Source organism: Esox lucius, chromosome 9, assembly GCF_011004845.1.
Source record: "Esox lucius isolate fEsoLuc1 chromosome 9, fEsoLuc1.pri, whole genome shotgun sequence".
Lineage (NCBI taxonomy): Eukaryota > Metazoa > Chordata > Actinopteri > Esociformes > Esocidae > Esox > Esox lucius.
In genome coordinates this window covers 17,996,207-18,020,049 of record NC_047577.1, presented here as the reverse complement: position 1 = coordinate 18,020,049, position 23,843 = coordinate 17,996,207, and the positions used below count along the sequence as shown (strand labels likewise).

Genomic DNA, 23,843 nt, shown 5'->3' with positions numbered 1-23,843 from the left:
CTGGCACAGGGTTAAGTTTTAGGGTCAAACTTACAATTAACTTTAGACTTAGAATTGGGGTTTCTTTAAGGTCCAGGTGTTGTTGGTTAAGTTTAGGGTTAAGGTTAGCCATTATATCTAGGTAAAGTTTAGCCATAAATGTTACTTTATTGAGGTTAAGGTTAGGGTTAGGGTTAGGTTAGGGTTAGGGTTAAGGTTAGGGCAAGGGAGCATGGAATTTAGTTTTTTTGGTCCCCACATTTCACAAAAACAAACGTGTGTGTGTGTGTGTGTGTGTGTGTGTGTGTGTGTGTGTGTGTGTGTGTGTGTGCACATGTGCATGTGCATGTGCGTGCATGCCTGAATACCAGTTTGATATGTAATTTGACAATTGTCATCCAATTTAATACATTTTCTATTATACTCCTGATAATCTTAAATAGATTGCAAAGGGTTCAGTAATTAATAGCATAGAAACTCATGCTGTACATAACAATTGAAGTACACCTAAATTAGAATAAAGAAACTGGTTACGTAGATGATTGGGAGTATAATTAAAGTCCATTCATTTTGTTTCACACTTTTCTTTCCCACAGAAATGTTGGTGGTGGATTTAGAGACGCCTGGGATTTTATAACTTGCACGCTTGTGTAGTTTCATTGCACATAGCACTGCAGTCCGATGCTTTTCAGTAGTTGTTGAAAAGGATAACTTTGTTTTAAATGCCCCATTAATTCTGATTTAAAACAGTATTGACGGGGGACTGTGACACTGGTGTTACCAAAGCAGAAATGAAAATGCAGTGCAATAAATTAGCACATGGAGAAATATATTTCAATAAGAGGTCTCAAAGTCATTGTCTTTCACCTTGGTTTACCAAACCTTGGTCTGATGATACATTGACAGACCATACTGATGAGGCTACGGTTTTATGTTGTGACTTTTCTATAATCTTACCCACAATGCTTTGTAACTGTAAAACATGATTTTTTCCCCCCCTGCTTTATTTAGCAGAGTGGTTGTTAGTCGGTAAGCGCTGTTCTGAAAGTGTTTTATGCTCTTATCAAACCATTGATGTAATGTCCAAGCATATTCTGCAAAGTAATGATGCTGATATCATTTCACCATTATGTACATTCAAGTGTCATTTTTAAGGCTCATATGTTGTCTATGGTCCACAGCCCATTTAGCCACAAAGTGAATGTGTGTAAAATGGCACTCTACAGCCAAGTCTCACTTAGGCGTGTGCACTTTACAATAAATAGATCAGGTTACTGAAAATGTTTGTTTAGTTCATATACACTGGCTATAAAGTCTACACACCCCTGTTAAAATGCCAGGTTCTGGTGATGTAAAAACAAATTAGACAAAGATAAATAATGTCAGAACCTTTTCCACTTTTTAATTTGACATATAAAGTGAACAATTCAATTGAAATCAAACTGAAATCTTTGAGGGGGGAAAATAAGAAACTCACAATAACGTGGTGCAGCTGGTCGCTGGCTGTGATGGTAGATGTACCATGGCCCGGTGAGTCAGTGGATGAGGTGTTGCTGCTATTTCTTATTCTGTGACCTGCCTGTGTTTCAGGTTTTAGAGTAAAAATTTTTTTAGAGCTTTAGAGACCCAGGCACTCTGAGCTTGTTGACGAACCTGGACATTAGACTATCTTGTCCAGGTGTGATAGGGCTGTGTGGATGCCAGTGGACCTGGTGTTCTGTCCTTGAGCAAGGCAGTTAACCCAAATTACTCCCAGGTTGTCGCTGGAAATGTGTGCTCGTGGCTAACTTACCTGGTAAAATCACACTTTTTTTTTTAAATCTGCCATGGACCTGCACTTATTTTAGCCATGATCAGCCTTTAATCAATCTATGGATATGGGCTGAGTGAAACAGGGCAGTGGTTATTTGGTCAGGTCAGATTTAATACAGCTGGTCACATAGCCTAGCACCTGGACGCATTGGACATGTCGGCAAAAACCCTTCTCAACTGGTGGCGCACACTCTTACGTGGCGGCCAGGGACCTTCTGGAGGGTACAGTGTTGGTGGCCTCAAAGATAGCAGCATAGAACAAGTTGCGATTTTCTAGGCAGCAACTAGTGGAACTTGGTGTTGTTTCTGAGCTGTCGTATTGAGATTCTATTTTCCATACCTAATGGATTTCTGGAGCTTATATACCTTGTCAAGTTTTCTGTTTGAATTGCAGTTTCCATGTACCGTTGTTCGTAGCATGATGTGACTTTAGCCCGGTGGTTTGTTCCATGTGGTCGGTCCTGTGATACCTTCTCTGTCCTGTTAGGGGGCGCAATTGGTGGTTGTAGTGAGAGAGTCCGGAAATGGGAAGAAGAAGTGAACTTTACGACCAATTCATGCTTACGGTTGCTTGGCTAGCAAGCATGCTGGCAAAACAATTACTTAATCTGTGATTATTAAACGATGTGCAGGTGAGTAGATCATTTTCTTATTCTACAAACATTAAGTTGTAAAACCATTCATGATTAATCTAATTACTTGCAGTGTATTCTTTCCGCCCCGGAAAGTTATTTGCTGACGTTATCCAACAACTAGCTAGATAACGTTAGCTTCTATCTTAGCCAGTTTTATGAAGTCAGATAAAAACGCTGACAGTAATGTGAGGTTTAAATGGTTAATGAAAGGTTTCAGTGATGTCCATATCAAGAAATATCTATTTGCATTTAAATGATGTAGGATGTGTATTTTGTAGACAGTTAACCGGTACAAATACGTTACTCTGACATTCCCTTACGATAATCTCTACTAACTGACGTTTAACAAAAATCCGATTTCAGTTTGAACTCTATAATAGCAAGATAACTGAGTTTGTAGATGTTATGCTGTTAAAATAGTCACGTTAACTAGCATTAGTCTGTCTGCTAAATGGTTAGCTAGCCAACAGTCTTATTCGAACAAGACCGAATGACATGGTGGGCGTAACGCCTTGACAGATGGGAAACAGCAGTATTACTGCTCAGCGCGTTTTAGTAACTTTACAAGGTTGCAGAGGTCACGCTGCTAATATTAAGATGTACTGTACTAGCTAATTTATTTATAGAGCAGAGATCTTTCAGCCCTTGTACATACGGTGTACTCCAGGCAGCAGGTCTGATTTCAAAACATGCCTTAAAAGTCAACGGACATTCTGACACCGATATGACGTGGCCAAATACCAAATCACCCCTCGGGGATTTGCCTGTATATGCTTCATCAGGCTACTACTGTATGTAATGATATATTTTTCACCACCAGGTGGTCAACAGATGGTAGAAGGTGGGTGTCGTCCAGTCGGTGACTGACCGTCTGTCTCCACTATGGCGCTGGGCTCCTGCGGCCTGTTGGCTGTGGCGTGCCTTCTGTCTCTGGCTGGGGGGTTCCTCTCTTTGGAGGAGGAGGAAGTCCTCCCTGATGAGTGGGTACTGCTCCACGTCGTGCAGGGCCACGTCGGGGCGGGCAACTACAGCTACCTGCGGCTCAACCACGACGGCAGGATCGTCCTGCACATGCGCAGCCTCAAGGGGGACGCGGACCTCTACGTGTCCGACCAAACGCTTCGGCCAAACTTCGAGAACTACAAGCTGCAGTCGGCCACCTGCGGCCAGGACGTGGTGGTGGTGCCGGTGGACTTTGAGAGACCGGTGGGGATTGGCATTTACGGCCACCCGTCGCACCGGGAGAGCGAGTTTGACATGAGGGTGTTTCATGATCAGACAGCACCGCAGGACTTGTTTGATAAAAGCTCATACCCCTCGCAGGAGGCCAGCGGGAAGGAGAGCTACTCGACTGCTCCTGAGGATGACTTCCAGGAAGAGGAGTCCATCTTCTGGACTATTCTCATTGGGATTCTGAAGATTGTACTTGAAATTCTGTTCTAAGAAATGTGCGCTACTGCTTGCTGCCTTTGTGCTTTCACATTTGGTTTGAAGTAGAGCTGAGCATATTACTCGTTAATCTCTGGCCTCCGTGATCTGGAAATTGGACAGAAATGTACTTGTGGCCAAAGGGTGGAAAATCAAAGTGAGTTTTTTTTGATCAAACTTATTTTCATAATTCAGTTGGTCATCTTTTGATTACTGATGAAATAGCCATGCCATATTTTTCTTGTGAATCCACCTTTTGGCTGAGTGTTACCTCTGTGAAATGATTGAATCAAACCACTAATCAATGGTGTAGGAGTGTGTTCAATATTGTGGGGTACGCATTTAATATTTTTCTCTGTGATCTCATTGGGGAGGACCAATTTACCTGCTTCTAAAATTGGGGTGGTGGGGGGGCATTACGCCCTTGCCGCTAGTTCACAATGTTGCGTACCTTAATCCTTATGCCAACGGATTAAGACACCGGTTATGAAAACCGTTATAACAACTGTTCCAAGAAAATACTATGACCTAACAAGAGTTTTTATGATTGGTAGTGTCATGTTTAGTTGACTTAAAGTGCTCCTTCAAAGAAAATCATTCTATAACCCCAGGCCAAGGAGTTCATGGAGTTTGGCCACTCTGTTGAGTGGGTAATAAATGGAGGTGACGGGCACTTCACTGAAAACTGTCATTTTGAATTCTATTTTGCGTTTCCATTTGAAAATGTTTGCTCCCATATGTGCCTAATGAACAAGACCTAGGTCTGAATTATGCAACAACTAAATGTCAGTATAGCTGTGAGCAGAGATGTTAAACAGTGCCTTTTGATCAGTCATTTCCTGGGTGAATGGCAATGCATCTCAAGCCAACTGAGTTATTTTATACAATTTTCAAATAAAGATAAGTAATTATCTTTGCAAAATACCTGTTCTTTGACGTTTTTTTAGCTTCATTGTCTTGGCTCGAGACTGGTTTATCCATGCTTTTTGTGACATGGATTAATATTAATATAGATTTAATTGTTTTCTTTTAACAATGTAGTGTCAAGATGCATATTTGGGTCTCTGTTACAACAAATGTTCTTCCACAACTACTTTTGCTCACACAATCAGAAATGTTCTTGTGACAACATAAATGGGAGAAAATAGATGCAGTAAAGAAGAGGGGGAATTTCAATGGCACAGTCCAAAACACGGAAGTTACTAACCCTCTATCATGATTTATTGTAACCGGTAGATGTAGTTACAGTCCAATTCTGAGACATTTTGCTTATTACTTTGTATAATCTTTAAAAATGTGCCTTTAATACGGAAAACTGAATACTAAGTGCAATCTTCAATTCATATAAGCGACACTCAAATTTACCATAACATAGTGTGAAATACACATATAAATAGTAGCCTATAGGCAATGTTTCCATGACATTTCCACTGTGTAGGTGAAGTCACATTAACCTCTTTACCGCATTAATGCAAATCTCATTGCCCACCAGAACCATTTCAGGGTGCCAAAAGTATTGGGATAATGGCTTGACAGGTGTTTCTGGTTAGTCAGATGGGTTTTGTCACATTGGTGAAGGTGTGCTATTGGTGTCTGTCAACATAACTAAAGAGGAAGTCTTTATGAGGCTGACAAATGTGTTTGAAACACTAAAAATGTAAGCACTGATGAGCTTGGCAATGTCAAACAGCCTGGTTGGCCAGGGAAGACCTCTACAGCGAATGACCCAAAACCAGCAGATGACAAACCCATTTCAGCAGATGGCTGTGAATGTGTCGACCTATGTGAGCTGTAGTTAGATTCACCGGCAGAAATACAGGTAGCCTTAAAAACAGGATGGTCAAGTTACATCTTGGAAGTTACTGACTGGCCAAGTCAGTCTCCAAAGGTAAAACAAATGGAACAGGCATTTTACTTGCGAAAGATGTGATTTAAAGCAAAAAGAACTCAAAACAACAGAAAATTACTGCAGTACAGCATAGCAGAGACTAGAGGCTATAAGCAGCATGTGGTAGGGTCAATGAATTTACTGCATGCAAAGGATATATAACCACTCATTAAAAATGCCAAGACTATTGGTACCCGGAAATAGATTGATGTATTAAAAATATTGTCACATAAAACCAATGAAATGTAAAACTGAGTGCAAATAATTAACCTGAGAGAATAAATGTTTTGATTTTAAAATCAGATTACAGTATAGAGCCCAAATGAAGGACAAATGCTTCACTATCACAACAATTATAAAGATAATTTATATAATCTAACCAATTATACTGAAATTGATTACTTCAACATACCTCACAATTCCAGCTGCCTCTCTGCTGACTCCCTGCCTGTCCTGGTTGTACTGTCCTTGTCCATCTGGTCATGCTTCTGATCTGGATTAGGTTTTATAGACTCTTGAAACAGCCCACATGCATTTATTAATTCTTACAACTTGTACTATTAACCAAAGTTCACCCTGCACAGCCAGAAGAGGACTGGTCACCCCTCCGAGTCTGGTTCCTCTCTAGATTTCTTCCTAAATGTCGGCCCCTCTTAGGGTTTTTTTCCAAGCCACTGTGCTTCAACACTGTTGTTACATGCTCCTTGGGGTTTCAGGCTGGGAGTTTTGCAAAAACAATTTGTGACAACTGCTGATGTAAAAAGGGCTTTATAAGATTGATTGACATCTAAGTCAGAGGCGCTGCGCATGCTGGAATGTACACCATTGTACGGATAAATAGTTCTCTTTCCATCTCTATGGTTTTCTACAGGTTTTATTCCGTGGAGGTCGCTGTTTTCCCAATTGAGATGGTTGAGACTGATATACTTGGCTGTTGGCGGTGATCCGGTTACCTGCCTCCATTTTGTGTTGGACGGCCCATTTCCGTGTTTCCGAGAAGCGACCGATAAACGCTGTGAAGTGCGAGTGCCACTTTGCTTGGTGGTCAAAACGAGAGTAGAATAAAAAGTCAATGGAAATACGTTAGAGATAATCATAGCATACGTCTTATTAGCTGTAGTTGCACATACATAGAACTTGTTAACAGACATTCAAGACGCCAGCTAAGTTACACTGGACGTCTGACAGCTGGCGCGAGTAAACAGTAACTTGGCTAGCTAACTAGCTGGCTAGCAAGCTAACTTTGGTTACCAGATTTTATTGATCTACACAGTAAGCTAATTTAGCGTCGGGCCCGCTTTTTAAAACATTTTCTTCTTTAGTAAGCAAGAGAGACACCTACCGTACAGCCTGGAATTCTGTTAACAAACTTGCCACAAGTGCAGTTTCCATTCATGTTGTTATTGAAGACAAGACTAGCAATCTTTCAAGACAGGGTAAGTCTGCCAATCGACCCAGATGCTAACGTTAGCTTGCAGATCCAACTAGTTTGTTGAGGGCTAGTTTCCTCACTTTATGTTGCTTTTGCTTGCGTTTGTTTAGACAGTAATGTTCAGGTAAGTATCCAAGTTCACGTTTTAGGCCAAAACTAAGGGAAGAAATTGCATTGTTTTCGAACTTTCCTTGCATGTTTTTGGCTCGCTCACCTGGCAACATCTAGATTGACAGTACAGTACGTGCTTAGGGATTCAGCCCAATTCTGATTTGACATTTTCATCATGTAGTCAATCTTGCTACATTTCAAAATGGTTTTGTTGTTACACCGTTTTCCAGAGCTTGACTGATCAAAGTTATGCAAACATTAGTGGCACTTAGTTATTATGTAAGTAATTGGTCTTACTTTCAACATATAAAAAAATAACTCAATATCCAGCCAGGTCTTTTTCAGTGGTAGTTTGACACCTGGATTGGTTATTTAAATTTCGTATGTAGTTTGGCTGAAAGTAGTTGTAGGCATTGACTATCCTTTATTTCCTAACCGTTTTCCTCCAACAAAAGTCTAAAACGTCCTCATTGTATCACCGTAGAATTTGATAGGGGGCTGTACACCTGAGGAGGGTCTGATTGCAGCGGGGAATTTGGGACATTCCTGCATGTGGCCACAACTACATTTCTTCTGCAGGGACCTCTTTTCAGAATTACGGGACATAATTGTTAGAAAATGTATTCCAACGTGGACATCACTATTAATGCGTTTGCTATTTGAATGTAGTAAAGTGTCAGATTCCTCCTGCTGTAGTTTGTCGGAATCCTAAGTGATCTACTTCACCTCTGCCCTGTATTTGCGTGTTCTTGCTTGCCTCTGCCATTTTCACAAGTGTCCCAAAGCAGAGGGAGGGAAAATTATCCAGGGTGTATGGGCTAATGAAAGTCTAATCCCATAATTTGCCAAGTTAGCTTTAAGTCTGCAGAACAACACACAGGAATGGAGTGGTGTTACTAATTATATGATGTGTGTATGTCTGATTTTGAGTCTTGCCACACACACTGAAATACCTGCTAAATAAACGTTGACCTCTGTCAAAGGTTTGAGTCGTACAAAACAATGAGCGGGATTTGTTGATTTGAATTCAATGCTTGTTTTATTATTTTAAAGTGGAACAGGAAGGAATTGCATTGTTGAATTCGCGAGTGTGTCCCATATTTGAAGGTTTGATTTACTCTCTGGAATTCGCCCTCAGAGTTTTGTCAGCGTCATGTGACCGTGGAGGGCCTTCCGACCCAATTTATAGGGGCGAGTGGTTAGTTTGAGTTTCTTTTAGTTTCCCAGCTGGTCATGGGATTGCAGCTGCAACCAGGTCATGTCAGTCTTATGGAAACAGACTGTTGACCACATGGTGATGGTCTCTCTGGTGCTGTTGTTGTGGGAGATGAGTGGCACGGATAAAGGGCAGTTTCCTTCTTGCTTATGGCTTGTGGCATGGGGCACTTCACACCTGGGAATTGTACAGTCGGTGGGTTGATGAAGTAGTGGGATGTGTTTGGTACAACATAGCAATACGTTTTTGTTACTCGTCAGTTCCGGTTGTGCGAAAATCTTGTCAGTGGATGAATCATGAAGAAAAGGGCTGTGCGCTCTCGGTTTCTGTCGCCACCTGTAATCGCTCACGACGTCGACTCGCTCTCTGTCGCTTGTCACCTTGTTGGCAAGCTCACCCGGTGACATTCCTTGTGTTTTCCTGCTGCGAGAACCTGTTGGAGCACTCCACCAGGCAGCGTGTGGAATGGAGGGGTGAGTGCGGGCAGGCTGGGCCCTGCTGCTGGGCCCAGCTCAGCCCATTGTGTTCCTGTGTCCACAACCAGCTCAGTCCGGCCAGTCGACGGGTCAGGGAGCTCTGCTGACCTCAGTCATCCCAGAGTGAGGACATGCACCTGGCATTTGGGGATAATGGTCCTTGAACAGAGTTCCCTGCGATATGCAGGCGGACCTGAGTTCAGTACAGTGTACAGATGTCAGCCATGATACCACACCAGTGTTCCTCGTTTATCTGACCCTAGCTCAGGTGTTCTCACTCTGACCGAACCGGTTATTCATTGGACCGACCCGACTCTCTCCTCTGACTTGTTTGGCAGGTGTCTGAGAGTGTTCCCAGAGCCGAGGCGGTGCTCTAAACCTCCCCCCCCCCCCCCCCCACTCCCCCTTCCCCAAGGATGCCTGTTCCTCCTCCCCCTCCTCCTCCTCCAGGACCGCCTCCTCCCCCCACCTTCAGCCAGGTGAGTCCATCTGCCTTTCAACACAACCACCACACTCTCAAGTCATGTTGAGGTACCATTAGTCCCAACCTGATCTCGTTACCAAAGTGCTGCATTCGTGGTGGCTGACTGTAAACGCAGACGGCACGTTCTAGGTTTATGCCCCACACCGGTCACGTATGAAGTCCACGTTTGCCACAGAAAGATTTCGAGAACACGTGTGGCATGTTTACAAAGGCAGCGAATAACTGCTGTGGCTTGAATCCAATCCAACGCCCCAGGAAGGCGGAGAATTGGCCAAACACACCAATGGCATTACCGCAAACATGTTTTGCTACACGACACTTGTATCTGTTTCAACCTCTGTGCCTGACTGTAGCCCGCGTGTTTCATGTTACTGTAACCGGCGCGGTCAGTTTCCCTGCTGACGTCCACTAACACGGCGTGTTGACGTGGTCTGTTCAGGCAAACACTACTGCGCCGAAGCTGAGTCGGGATGCGGCGAAGGGGCGAGGAGCTTTGCTGTCTGACATCAGCAAAGGAGCCAGGCTGAAGAAGGTCACAGTGGTCAATGACAGAAGTGCACCTATTATAGAGAGTAAGAATCCTATTCACATATGATCAATATTGACTCTTGTCTTTTTTCCACCCACACACACACACACACACGTGCTCACAGGCTGTACTTAGATGTACTTACATGCAACATTAAGTGTCACAAATGGGTTTCATGCATTGTCAAAGCAGCGGTGTAACAGGGCATTTTGTATCTCACTGCTTTCTGTAGAACCAAAGGAAAGTGGTGGAGGAGGAGGAGGGAGCAGTGGAGGGTCAGCAGGACCAGGGCCAATGGGAGGCCTTTTCGCTGGGGGCATGCCAAAACTACGATCAGTTGGAGCTGGAGGTAAGAGGGACCGGTGCTCCCGGACTGCTTGGTATTCTCCATTCGCTGTGAACCAGGGTGTGAATGGGTCTCCTAATGGGCGGATTCATCTATAGTGTTGTAAAAAGGGTTATTTCTTTGCCTTCCTTCCAGATGGCACAGTGGGCAGATCAGCCCTGCGTCCTCCTGGGTCCCGACCTGCAGCCCCAAAGCCCACCCCTGGCCGCTCCAACTCCCCTTCGCCAGCAGACAAGCCTTCCCCCCCGGAGCACCAGCGCTCCCAACGCCCCTCCCTCCCTGACATCCGCCCTCCCAGCAGCTCCAGCTCCTCCCACTCTTCCTCAGGTGGGATGAAGCACAGCACTTCAGGCTCGGCCCCGCCCCCTCCGCCGCCTTCCAGCATGAAGCAAAGCGCATCTGCCCCAGCCCCGCCCCCACCGTTCAACCGGAGCGGTTACCGTGGCAACGCCCCGTCCACCCCACAGCAGAAGACCCAGACGGGCCCTGCCAACGGCCGGGAGATGCCCCTTCCCGCCCCGCCCCAAAGAGGCCCGGCTCTGCCCAGCAGCGCACCCCCTCCTTCATCGAGACCGCACCCTTCCTCCACGCGGCCCCCCACCGGGGGGTCCTCGGCCCCGCCTCCCCCTCCGCCTTACAGACATCCCTCCGGGGGAACCTCCAACGGCCCCTCGGGGCACCACCCTGGGGACGGGGCTCCGAAGCTGCCCCAGAGGCACAACTCCCTGAACAAGAAAAGCAACCCGGGCGGTGGCCATAGTGGCCGCAACCACGCGCCCCCTCCACCCCCCTCGCCGTCTGTCGCACCGCCAGGCGGAGGCAGGCCACCACCGCCTGCCAGGGAACCCCCCGGACGGAGATCAGGTACTAGGATCACGCCAAGATGAATTGTAGATTGTTTTGAGTTATTCTGGGCACTGTGAGCCCTAGGATGTAGTATCACAGTGTGGGATGCCCAATATCAAACTGAGGCCTGCCTCTAGCTACTCTTAATGTCAAAGAAAATTAATGGCAATAGCTGGATGGTGAAAGAACCACCTTCACAGAGCTACTGGATGGTGAAAGAACCACCTCCACAGAGCTACTGGATGGTGAAAGAACCACCTCCACAGAGCTACTGGATGGTGAAAGAACCACCTCCACAGAGCTACTGGATGGTGAAAGAACCACCTCCACAGAGCTACTGGATGGTGAAAGAACCACCTCCACAGAGCTACTGGATGTGAAGTCGAGGATTGAGTGTAACAGGAACACACTTGTCTTCCGCGGCAGCTTTGTGTTGTCGTTGGACTGCTGAGGCCTTCACCGCCATTCCTCCTGGTTTCTCTGCATTCCACAAACCCTCTGGAATATTCCGGCATTCCATTCTGTTTCCATCTCTCCCCTGTGTCTCTCTCTTTACAGCTGCCTACAGTATCTAGTCTTTCTCTACCTGACCTGTCCTGTTCTTCCCCCTTTGGCATTTTCTGCTATTTAAAAACATGTGAATAGAGAAACTTTTAAAAATGTCGGTTTGCAGCGCTGCATTAGTATAATACTTATTTTGGCTAATTTTATCTTCAGAAATTTGATAATTCTGCTCATTTGTGTCAAAACAAAACTTGAGTGGCAGTGGACTTTTTGTTAGGAAAGCACAGACAGTCCAAGAATGCAAGTTTTTCTGTAATACAACACCCGCAATTAGGCCTGGATTCTGGTGTTTTTCAGCCATCATCTCTTAATGCTTTTCAATGCTTTTAATCGATGCAGCTCCTTCTGTGCCCAACTCCGGATCCCGGAACGGAGGTGGCGGGCAGGCCCCTCCTCCCCCGCCCCCGTACCGGGTCCACAGTGCCGTTGCCCATTCCACCTCCTCTGAGCCACTCCACCAGAACCGTGGGCCCAAGCCCCCTCCACCCCCCTCATCTTCCTCCCGCACTGGACCCCCGCCGCCTCCCCCACCTATCCGCAATGGACACTCCTCTTCCGTGTCCTCGTCAAAGTCCAACATGGGTAAGTCATCACAGCCAGTCTCATGGCTGCCTCCCACCCCCATGCATCTGTGTCAGTCCGGAGCCTCCTGGACACTGTACATAGCAGAGGTTCCATACAAGGCTAGTTTCTGTCAAAATACGCTTTGCCTTTCATTGCTGGAACACTTACAAAATTTAAAAAGCTTGTAAGTTAGCTTTCACGAATCTACATTTTCAAATTGCATACCATCAAAAATGCTTTGACTAATATCACCTGATTTTATATTGATAAGCAATACAATTTTTACTTTCTTTGACCCATTTATTTACCGAGACAAGTTTCTTAAGAACCAATTCTTAATCATGGCCTGGGGAGAATGCTACATGCATGCAGGAGCCGTTTGGGTGAGCTGTCTTGCTCAGGGACAGAACCACATAGCTTTGACCTTGGCAGTGGGGGGATTAGAAGATAGGAATAGTCAGATGCCCTAACCATTAGGCCACCCTACTGCCCAAACTATAGTTTGTCATTATTCCCAAATCTATTAATGTAAAAAGATTTATCAGAAAGTAGCTACAGTTTCATCAGATGACGAGTGTAATGCTATTTGGCTAATATTCATGCTAAAGTCTGTTGCTGCGCAAATTTTTTGTATATTTCCAAATGTTTAGCTTAATGTTAAACTCCCACTTCACTTGCTACTAGACCAACCAGTGAGTAGTACACATTAGTCATAGCACTGTCTTATTAATGCCCATTTCAGAATAGAACGCCTTGACATTAGCAGCAACAGGCAATAAAAAAAAAAAAGTGGTGCATCATAAACATCTGTACTTTTGTACTATTTCAAACTGTGTATATCTCCCTGGGCAAAGATTGTTCCTTTACACAGCTGGTTTGTAAATGCTAGGATTTGATTGATCTAAAGATGAGAGCAAAACCTTTTAGATATGTTTTCTATTAAAATTTCTGAACGAAAATGAGAGAATGGGGCTGTTTTAAGTGACCCCTGAGCTCTCAGGTCAACAGATATGCTGGAGGCGCTAGTAACTCATTTGTTGTTTGCATGTAAATATTTCCTCACATTATTCACATTTCCTTGTTAGTAATTCAAATAACCTTCTGTAGTTCCTCTTGCAACATGACCAAAAAAGTGCATTCATAGAGGTCATAGATTGCTTAGTTAGATTCATGTTTCCCAGTAGAACAGACCATTGTACATGGCTTGAATGGAAATGAATAGAGCAAGGTGGACCAGTCCCAGATATGACGTGTGACATTCATGCAAGACCATGCTGAAGTGTTGCTGAACTTCCTAGTAGTTCACTGAAAGTGTCAGCCTTCATTTCTGGAGACACTGATCGTTGTTTCTGAAGTTGTGTTGGTGCTCCCTTCCCTTTCTGAACCCGCAGATGATTTTGAAGCCAAGTTCAACTTCCACCCTATGGAAGACCTACCACCCCCTGAGGAATATAGGAACATCACAAAGATCTACCCCAGCAGAAGCAATAAACCTGGACCAGGTACAGGCTTGGCCTTCATTCTACACTCTTACTGTATTCAACATCAAATGTAAGGTCTCGTAAGGCTTTACTGGGTGTCACAATGTTAATGTCACTGGAGATTCAAATTATCGTGGATAATTGAGATGGACACCCTCACACTTTGGCTTTTCGTGAATCCTCCTGTCCTTCCTCGCCGCCTCGATCGTATTGTGACAGTGTTTTCTTTAGGGTAGGAACTGACCTTATGTGATCTTTGTTTCCTCTACTTCCTGTAGGCATGATACGGGGAGTACCTCCAGCACCGCCTGTGGGAAGGTGAACTATGGATCTCAGGAGTAGAAAACAGACTTCATAACTCACTCTTATCGGAGGACGTTCAGGGGAGTGGCATTAGAACACTCAACACATGTAGGTCTACATGTAGACACTTTAAAGGACCGGCCATAAGCATGTCCAGCCCAAACACTTTAGGAAAAACGCTACTTTTGTTTAGAACGACACTACAGTTCTACTAAACCACACACTACCCGGGGCTCTCTGTGGGTCTTCGTAGCATGATAGAACAGAACAACGCTCAACGGAGGAACTGACTTTGACTTTTTTGACTGTGCTGTGGCCACAAGCCGGTCTTTCTGCAAGTTGGCGGCGGGGTGGGGGGGTGGGGGGGGGGGTCGTGTTGACACTTTATCGGAGCAGGGTCAACTGAGACTTCCGAATTCCACATTCCGTCTTTTGACGTTTGCTCATATTCCATGTGATCGACGATACCTGCGAGTTATGATTTATTATACGGTGTTTTTAACATGTTCCAGAGTCAACGGCAGCGTCTGTGCTGTCAGAAGGAAGGGATGGGACTAAGACTTTCTATCGTTGAACACTGGGTAGGAACCCAGTCATTTAGTTTTCATTTTCCTAGTAGACACGTTGGCGGGCAAATTAATTTCCCTAGACAAATTGCGACAGTGACTCACCAACACATGTCATGTTGCCAACAATGCATTGGTTGTCTGTTGTAGTCTTTATAGTATGTGGTGTGTTTTCTATAGGTTTTAAAATGGCCATGCCACCAGTCCCACTCGTTGAGGAGGTGTGTGGAACCAAATTCTTTCCCTTCTTGATGTGCCAAAACTGGGTGGGGTAGAATATGTAGGGCCTGTCTCCCGTAGAAAATAATTTACGTCACACTAATCGTTTTTATTACTTTGAGTTGGAAGGGGACATGAGACATGCACTAAAATCCACGTCATGTTTTCATATCAGTGGGGAGAGTAAAGGGCAGATTTGACATTGGTATTCCCAATTAGATTTTTATAATTTCTCCCTCAAGGCATTGTTCTGTTAGTAAGAAATCTGATATGTTGATGTCGTGTTTTGACACTAGAGGAGAACAGAAAATGTTGGTTGCTTTCAAAGTTCAACAAACATTCGTACGTAAAAACATGATTTGCGTGAAAAAAAATCCACATTACCACTCTTCTTTAATGGGCGTTAGCGTTCAAATCTCCTATTCTGTTTTTCAAGGAAGGTGTTTGGGATTACAGTTAGATTCATTTGACTATTTGATGCTGTTCTATCTTTTGCCACAAGGGGGTGATCATGGTTATTCCCATCATTCCTACAGAGTGGATTTACCATGGGTTGTGTTGCAGGAATGTCAATCATTCAGCCCTGTGTATTTCTGGATTTTTTTAAGGGACCCTAAACACTTACAAAGTCCTTCAAGGGAGCAATATTCCTAGTGAAACTTGAAGTGGACTCTATATGGTAGGAGGGAATCCAGAGAGAGTATTTTTTTATTTTTTATGCATTCCTATGCAAGGAACATTTTTGAATGTGTTCTCACTTGTTGGCAGCAACTAACCAAAAACAAAAAAACACTTAAGTGCCAGAGAAGACACAGGGCAAAGTTTCCCTTAGATGCTGTTCTTGGGTCAGTTTTATATTTTCCACGCGAATGGTTACGGTTAGAATCCTGTGAGGGATGCTAATTCTGGGACAACCAGGGGAGACCTCCCCAGGAGAGCCAGGGGACTGTATGGGCTAGAAAGGCCCTGGATGATTGACTTCAGAGGAACTAAAATGTGTCATAAGTGAACAGTCATTACATTGTAGCTTTGTGACCTCTGTTATTATTCCAGTACAGCGAATGAGAACAACACGGCAAATATCTGGATAGATTCCTGTTCTCTTCTCCATTTGTTTTATTTACCTTTCAGCCTGGCAGTTGCCTTACAACTATTGTCATATTTATCGGTACCAGTGCATTAATGAAGAATGATATAAAAAAGGAAAAAAAGGTGAATTAAAAATGCCTGTCTATTAAAAATGCAATAAATAATGTATATTTACAGAACATATGAGGAATATCGTGATAATAGTTATTGATCTATTTTTATGTTGTAAAAAGCTTGTAATATAGGGAGGAAATTGATGAAATGAGAAAATATAACAACACTAATGGGCTTTGTCTGACGGCCAGAGAGACTGGTCTCTTTGCAGCACATGTCTTTATGCCTGACCATGTGTGTATGTGAATGTTCAATAGTCTTATTCTCACACAGGTGACTCATTGAATGTGTTCTCATGTTCTTAACCTGTTCATTCCCACAGTGGTCATTTAACTAACTTGTTAATCAATCATGTTTTATTATTTGAAATAAATATATGCCTTTGGGGAAAAAGGGTACTTGTTTTAAATGTTGTTTTTTCCTCCAAGTTATTTGAATGCACAAACGCATATGTGATTTGCAGAAATTGTGTCGATGTATACAGTGACAAATTAAAGGGAAAAGCCTGAATGAATTATTGTAGGAACAACCAATGCGATGATTCCGTACTGGTCTGCTGCATGATAAAATTAATACATTAACATGTTTTCATGCTGCTGTAAACTGATTTTGAGCAGGCCCAGTTGACCTCGGTTTTGGTTCAAGATGGAAAGAGGAATGGATTTATGTGACAGGGTTATTTATTGTGACAGGGACGGCGTGAGCTTAATCACAAAGACTGCTCAACTGGCTGGTCTTTCAGTAGGAACAGTGACTGAAGTAACACCTGGACTTTGATCTATTAGACAGACATCGGTAAATAGGGTTGGAAATTGTGGTAAAATTGTGGAGTATTACTGCAATATGTAAGGAAAACGGAAGAGCAACTTTTTTTCAAGATGACTGAGAAGTTTAATGTAGGACATTATCAGACGCCGCAAGAACAGTCGTTCGTGAACTACACGGGGATATTATTAAAATACGGTTTCAGTGAATAAATAGCGGATTACAAAGGTTTTCCCTTTTGTCACCCGTCTGTATGTAGTCTGTACAGAAAGTAAGATCATATTTTGTTCTACGGTTATACACATTACCTGTAAGCATACTGTAAAGAAAATATGTAAATAGCTATGCCAGACTGTAATTCTCAGAAACAATATAGTGACTGAATTCACGGGGAATATCGTCCATAATACAGCACCAGTAAAATTTGGACACCATTGTCTGGTACTCTGTATAATATGGCTCTTTTCCACTGCATGGTACCGGCTCAACTCTACTCTCCTCGATTCTATTCGCTTTGGGAGTTATTCCACCGCAGCGTACCAGCTCGACTCCGTTCTACTTGCCCACCCTTTCTGCTTTTCCATTGGGCAAAAGTTAGGACACTTCGAAGTTCCAAGTCAGCTGAGGTGATACCAAAACGTGACTTCACTTCTGATTGGACAAGTGTGAGTCCCTGCTACACCCGACATCTTGCGTAAATCCAGCGCGCAGCAAAACAAAACATGCTGTTCTGCTGTTAGCGGTCCAATGTCAGAGAATGGTTTTATGAGATGAGAACTAAAGTGTTCCATAATTTCAATGGTGTGATTTGGATGTTCCAACAAATACAGATGCCTTGTTGGCTACTAGTAAGCGTGGTATTATAGCCGGCAATTAATAATGCAATTGTTTATACCTTTTAATCGGGATAGAGGGGTTATGTAGTTTTTTTTTAAAAATGTGTTGGAGTTGAGGTGTTAAGTGTATACACTTAAATCTAAATCTATGATTGAAACTCCCGCCACCATTTGTCTAGTCTTCCAAAATATGTATAATTCAAACTCCCGCCACCTTATATTAACTGTGACACTGAAGTCGTCAGACTCTCCAAGATGAGCCAATGACCGACTAGGAAAATAACAAGTACACAAAAGGGACGAATCAGGCGTCAGCGCCAAAAATCCAGCTGACTGGGGGAGGAGTTGTGGAGATATTTGGCGCTAGTTTGGTTTTTACAGTAGTCTTGCAGAGTTTGAAGAGTGAGCGGCAGAATATACTACAACATTTAATGAGAATCACTATTCGGATACTTAAAAACAAACAAACAAACAAAAAAACAAACAACGAAAGCAAGGTAAACTGTTTTACTCTAGTTTACTGTTCTAAATTCGATGTGACGAGATCCTAATTTTAGAATGTTCTGTCAGAATTTCGGGTCGTGGAATAGCAAACTGAGGGAATTTGGGTTGAATCGATTTATTTAACTAGTGATCTGAAACACAGTTTGCCAGCAGTACTTACTATATTGTTTCGTGTGTTTTATTTGATTTATTTTGACCTATTTCATTGTTGATTCTTGTTTTTGTGCCGTTGGCGCCAGAATGACTAGATGTAGACACGTATTGTAGCCATTGAATCTTCCGATTATTCACACCACGTTCTATACACCGGAAATTAGACGAATGTTACAGCAATATATATTTTCTTAAAGTGATGTTAAAACATTGGGGATTGGCTAATTTATTTTGAATACTTCACAAACTAACACACGGTTAAAAACGACGAGTCATCTTTTGATCTTAGTTATACAAGTCATGTATTTTAGTGTAGTCAATTGTTAGTTCCTACCTACAGTACCTATTTAACTATAATATTGTTACTGTACTCCTATCATAAAAAAAATCACCATCTGCAGTTAATGATTTAAGTTCATTTTTCTAATCTTTTTCTCCTTATACTCGCTTTAGACATTTGCAGTTCTGTCCTTCCCATAAACGACACGGGCCTAGCTCGTTACTAACCCTAGTGTCCAACCCTGCTCCTGGAGAGCTCCTGTCCAGGTTTTTTTGCCTCATGTAACACCTGATTCTAATAAATGGGTGGTAATAACTGACTGAGCCTACATATACATGGGATTGGAGTGAAAACAACCAGGACTGTAGCACTCCAGGAACAGGGTTGGAGACCCCTGATCTAGTACTATACCGGTCCCGTTCGCCACGGGATGGCAATGAGGGGTTGACAAGTTATTTAGAGGCCGGATTCTACACAGTGCCCCATAAATCAATGATTGCTATTGATATGACTGGGCTCAAATCACACTTGACATGAGCATCACAACATGGTTATACATTTCTGCTGCCTGGCTAGCGGGATGGAACTCATGGCCGTTACCGCGGTGGTTAACCTGAACCATGTTCCGTCTTTGGGACAGATCTTGACGCCGACATGCCCAGCACCCGCTCCCGGACCCAGCCCACCCTCCCGTTCCCCCGGTGCAAGTCGTCCAGGGTGGCCCCCAAAAGCACCCGCTCCAAGAGCGCCCCCCAGCCAGATGACGCCCAGGCCCCCTGCCCCGCAGGGCCCAAGCCCTGTCCCGAGTGGATACAACACGTGTCTCTCTCCCCTAGATGCAAGCCTCCCAAAGCCACGCCTCTGTCCCCGAGAATCCCCCTCAGCCCCCGCAAACGCACAGGTAACTTGTCTTTTCACACACACACCCACACATTGTATACACTAACATTTCTACATATGGCCATGATAAAGGCTTCAAAGTGGTTTTTAAATGGGAAAACTTTTCAGCGGAAGATATAATTGCCACTGGCTATCCGAAAGGTCATGTTTCTGAGGTAACCCTGTCTGTGTGTGTTTGGTGTTTTCTCAGGGGACGAGAATGGCTGTAACCTCAGTGCCGACCTGCTTGGGTCTCCCCCCAAACAGGGCCGCCTGGCCCCTACGGCCCCCCGCAGGCTGGGCTTCGATGAGAACACCCCCGGGTTGTCCCCGAGGAGACTGCTGACCCCGCTGTCCCCCAAGCGGCAGCCCCTTGCCCCCACCAACTGCCCCGGGTCCTCCCCAAGCAGACGGCAGGAGACTCCCATTGGAGGCGCCCGTTGTCCTCCCCGCTCAGAGAAGGCCATGCCGGTTGTCCGCCTGTTCGCTGAAAGTAAGACGTGCCCCCTTCGCTTTCTCTTCCGCTGTCCGGCGTCGTTTACGTTGTTTTTATGTTTGTCACAGACTCTAACCCTCCCCTGTCCTTTCACTATAGAGTCTAAGTACCACAGTGTGAAGCAGGCCCTTCACACAGCCGTCCCAGAGCGCCTCCTGTCCAGGGAGGCTGAGCGGGCCTCCATTCGCTCCTTTCTGGAGGACAAGGCCCTGAAGGCCAGCCCGGCTAGCCTTTACATCTCGGGGGCTCCTGGCACCGGGAAGACCGCATGCCTCAATGGTGTGCTACAGGAGATGAAGGTACGCAGCGGTGTTAGCATTAACCGCCATGTTGCTGATGGCTGTTAGCGTTAGCCTCTTCCCTGTGTATGCTGTGCTGTCTGTTAGCATTCGCCAACTTGTTGGTGATGGCTGTTAGCGTTAGCTTCTTCCCTGTGTATGCTGAGCCGTCTGTTAGCATTCGCCAACTTGTTGGTGATGGCTGTTAGCGTTAGCTTCTTCCCTGTGTATGCTGGGCCGTCTGTTAGCATTAACCGCCATGTTGCTGATGGCTGTTAGCGTTAGCCTCTTCCCTGTGTATGCTGTGCTCGGTAAGCATTTTAATGTATCCCAATACTCATTAGGCTCGCGTTGGGATTCCGTTGCCTTGACGGCATCACAGTACTATAAAGTATCCTCCTTTCTGAAGCCTTAACTTGCATGACTTCGTTTCCAGTCCCCCTTTGTTTTTGTCCAGGAACCGGGTGTAAATGTATGACTCCTTTCCCTGTATCTAGGATGAGCTGAAGGATATCAAGACGGTGGTGATCAACTGTATGACCCTGCGCAGCTCCCATGCAATCTTCCCCCTGCTGGCTGAGAAGCTGGGGACCTCTGGGGGCCACACAGACGCCAAGCTGCGGAAACTGCTCACCAGCGCAGGACCCAGTGTGTGAGTCTCCGCCTTTTCAAATACTGCCAGACGACTGACACCGCAAATCTGTGACGCTTTTGGAGAGTAATGAATGCCTGGTTTTCTTGTACTGACCTTCCTTCACTCCCTCAGTCTCCTGGTTCTGGACGAGATGGACCAGTTGGACAGCAAGGCCCAGGAAGTTCTCTACACGATCTTCGAGTGGCCCTATCTGCCCAAGTCTCGCCTCTCTCTCATCGGTAAAGATCCTCCGTTGTAGGGCACATTTTTGGGGAATTCAACCTGCGCCAAAATGTCCAAGCTCACAGCGCTTGAAGTAATTGTTGGTCCATCAGAATGCAGCTCTCTCACTCCGCGAGAGCAGGGTCGAGCGAGTGCATCGTCATCTGTTTGTATTTGTCTCCTCCCACTAATGCGATTGGCTGAGGCAGGTGTAATAACCGTGCCGTTGTCGTGTCATCCTAGGCATCGCCAACGCCCTGGACCTGACTGACCGCATCCTCCCCCGGCTGCAGTCGCTGCCTCACTGTCGCCCCCTGCTGTTACACTTCCCTCCGTACAGCCGCCAGGAGCTGGCCGCCATCGTACAGGACAGACTGGCCCAGGTGTCCGGCGAAGGTCTGCTGGACGCCACGGCCGTGCAGTTCTGCGCCAGGAAGGTGTCCGCCGTGTCGGGGGACGCGCGCAAAGCTCTGGACATCTGCAGGTAGAGTGGGCTCACGGTTCTCAGTCAGACCGCTACTGAACATATCCTCTGTGGTGACTCACCGCTACGCTAGCCCCGCTTCTTTGTAATGCTACTAAGAGACACGCTGACTTCTTAGGACGCCATGCGAATGTCCAGTGACAGTGCATTCTGGGAATTTGACGGCGAATCTGGGTTTGGGAAACGGGCCGATGTGTCTCATGACGTGGGTTCCCCTTTGACCAGGAGAGCTGTGGAGATTGTGGAGTCGGACGATAGGAAGAACGCCGCCGGCCCAACGGAAGGGGCCAAGGCGTCTCGCGTGAGCGTGCCCCAGGTGGCGCGGGTGCTGTCGGAGGTGTACGGGGACCGGATGGCCTCGTCGGCGGGAGGGGACGCGGAGAGCTTCCCCCTCCAGCAGAAACTCCTGGTGTGCTGCCTGCTGCTGCTGACCCGCTCCGGCAAGAGCAAAGAGATCCCCCTGGGAAAGGTGAGACGAGCGCCGTAGCGCGACGAGCGCCGTAGCAGCTAGCCCTATCGATAGAGCTAGCTGCATTTATGTAGAACCCGCCGATATAAAGCGACGGCTAAGAGGGCACAGGAGGCCCCATTAAGAACCCTCCCACTAACTGCTCGTTCGACCAATCGCTTTGGCCGGTCCGATGTGTTAAGATCCAACAGGACCAGTTGGTGGAAGGGAACAGATATCGGCGTTAGGCTGCCTGTCTGAACACAGCCTTCGGAAGCAGGCACGGTGAATGAGCCAACCACGCTGTGGTTACGGCTGTTGCATTGTGTTGCTGACTGATCTGAGCTCTCTCTGCCTCTCTCTCTGACGCAGCTCCACGAGGTGCACAGTCGCCTGTGTGCCAAGCGGCAGGTGGGTGGCGTCGGGCAGGGGGAGTGCCTGTCCCTCTGCGGCCTGCTGGAGAGCCGGGGCATCTTCGCCCTGAAGAAGGCCAAGGAGGCCCGCCTCACCAAGGTGTCTCTGAAGATCGAGGAGCGGGATGTGGAGAACGCTCTGAAGGATCGCACCTTGCTCGGCAGCATTCTGACCGCTGGCCTACCATGACCTTTGACCCCTGTCACGACAGACATTCCACCTCCTAACAAAGTCAGATATGTATTTATTTGTGCCGAAGTTGTGCGCATAATTGTATATTTTTTTTAAAAATTGTTTTAGGATTTTTCTTTTTTGTCCACAACCAGGATGATTGGAAAGGCAGATTTTGTTTTTGCCGTGTTTAAATTGGGACAATGGGAACATTGCATGTTCAGCCCGTATGAACAGCTACTTTTAACTTGAGCTAAGATGTTCAAATGTTTTTATTTGATGAAAACTGTATGTATATCTTATGTTGTAATAAAATGAACATACAAACATTATTTTTAAACAGTTAAATGACTTTAAGAGGCCAACTTTTGTTTAACATGATGCATTGAAAAATTAACCATTAGGTGCTTTGTTTTTATAGACTGTTATTATACATATTTTATGAACATTTTTGATTATAGCAGACCAAGTCTCCATAGATATTCACTGATTCGATAGTGAGTGTCTCTGGGAAGAAAATGGAATTGGGTAACATCCCAGAAAGTGTTGGTGCTGTGATGGATTTGACACCAACAATGAAGATGGAACATCTTCAACTGTAATGGGAGACATCCACGGTGGAAGGTGCCATCGGTCCTTCCACCGTGGTTAGGTATATTATGAACCTGGCCCAGGGAAGTGGAGGTGAACAGCCAAAGACTGGATTTACAATCCTCTGTTGGATGTCCTCCAAAGCCATTCATCGGCGGAGTCACTGGCTTATCCTTACGCCTCCTTGATGTCGTTGTGCGTAACAGAATGAACTCTGTGGCCTATAATCAGCCCCCGAGGTTGGACATCTGGGGTGTCCTTCGGGTGGGGCCACAGGGTCTCTGGACCCCACCTGTGTCAGCCCGCTATTATTATCGTAACTGGGACAAGGATCATTCTAAGACATGCCGAGCAGTCCTGAATCCAAGCAGTACTCTATCCTGGTTAACCTTAAGAGGACATGAACTACACCTGAGGACTACCTGATCCATCGAATCCCAGCTGTACCTGTCCAAAGTCCTTTTGGTTGGGTTGCAGTTCAAGTTGCGGTTTGATGATTCCCACTGCCTGCACTCCACTTGTTGTCCCTGTCCTTGACCGCCTGGTTCTATGGCTGTTCTGGATTCTAGAATATGTGACCCAAAGAGTCCTGTATAATCTTTACCC

At 45.4% G+C, this 23,843-nt stretch overlaps 3 protein-coding genes across 4 annotated transcripts; all 3 read left to right on the top strand.

The window, feature by feature from the left end:
• Positions 1–1,388: 1,388 nt before the first annotated feature.
• On the top strand, positions 1,389–4,776 carry c9h6orf120 (chromosome 9 C6orf120 homolog). 2 transcript variants are annotated; one of them, XM_010889203.4, is made up of 2 exons: positions 1,389–2,423; positions 3,247–4,776. In XM_010889203.4, exon 2 carries the CDS (start codon positions 3,309–3,311, stop codon positions 3,867–3,869), a length of 561 nt encoding a protein of 186 aa, XP_010887505.1. In that variant the 5' UTR covers positions 1,389–2,423; positions 3,247–3,308; the 3' UTR covers positions 3,870–4,776. The 2 variants fall into 2 exon arrangements, with proteins under 2 accessions (XP_010887505.1, XP_010887506.1); XM_010889204.4 differs by lacking the exon at positions 1,389–2,423 and adding an exon at positions 2,432–2,715.
• A 1,899-nt stretch (positions 4,777–6,675) lies between these two features.
• wipf2a (WAS/WASL interacting protein family, member 2a) lies at positions 6,676–16,491 on the top strand. The gene is made up of 8 exons (XM_010889202.5): positions 6,676–7,178; positions 9,316–9,456; positions 9,901–10,033; positions 10,223–10,339; positions 10,472–11,200; positions 12,086–12,328; positions 13,702–13,812; positions 14,070–16,491. Exons 2-8 carry the CDS (start codon positions 9,394–9,396, stop codon positions 14,111–14,113), a joined length of 1,440 nt encoding a protein of 479 aa, XP_010887504.1. The 5' UTR covers positions 6,676–7,178; positions 9,316–9,393; the 3' UTR covers positions 14,114–16,491.
• A 1,483-nt stretch (positions 16,492–17,974) lies between these two features.
• cdc6 (cell division cycle 6 homolog (S. cerevisiae)) lies at positions 17,975–23,014 on the top strand. The gene is made up of 9 exons (XM_010889201.3): positions 17,975–18,180; positions 19,261–19,521; positions 19,711–19,992; positions 20,095–20,294; positions 20,771–20,925; positions 21,040–21,146; positions 21,373–21,613; positions 21,839–22,082; positions 22,434–23,014. Exons 2-9 carry the CDS (start codon positions 19,275–19,277, stop codon positions 22,662–22,664), a joined length of 1,707 nt encoding a protein of 568 aa, XP_010887503.2. The 5' UTR covers positions 17,975–18,180; positions 19,261–19,274; the 3' UTR covers positions 22,665–23,014.
• The last annotated feature ends 829 nt before the right edge of the window (positions 23,015–23,843 follow it).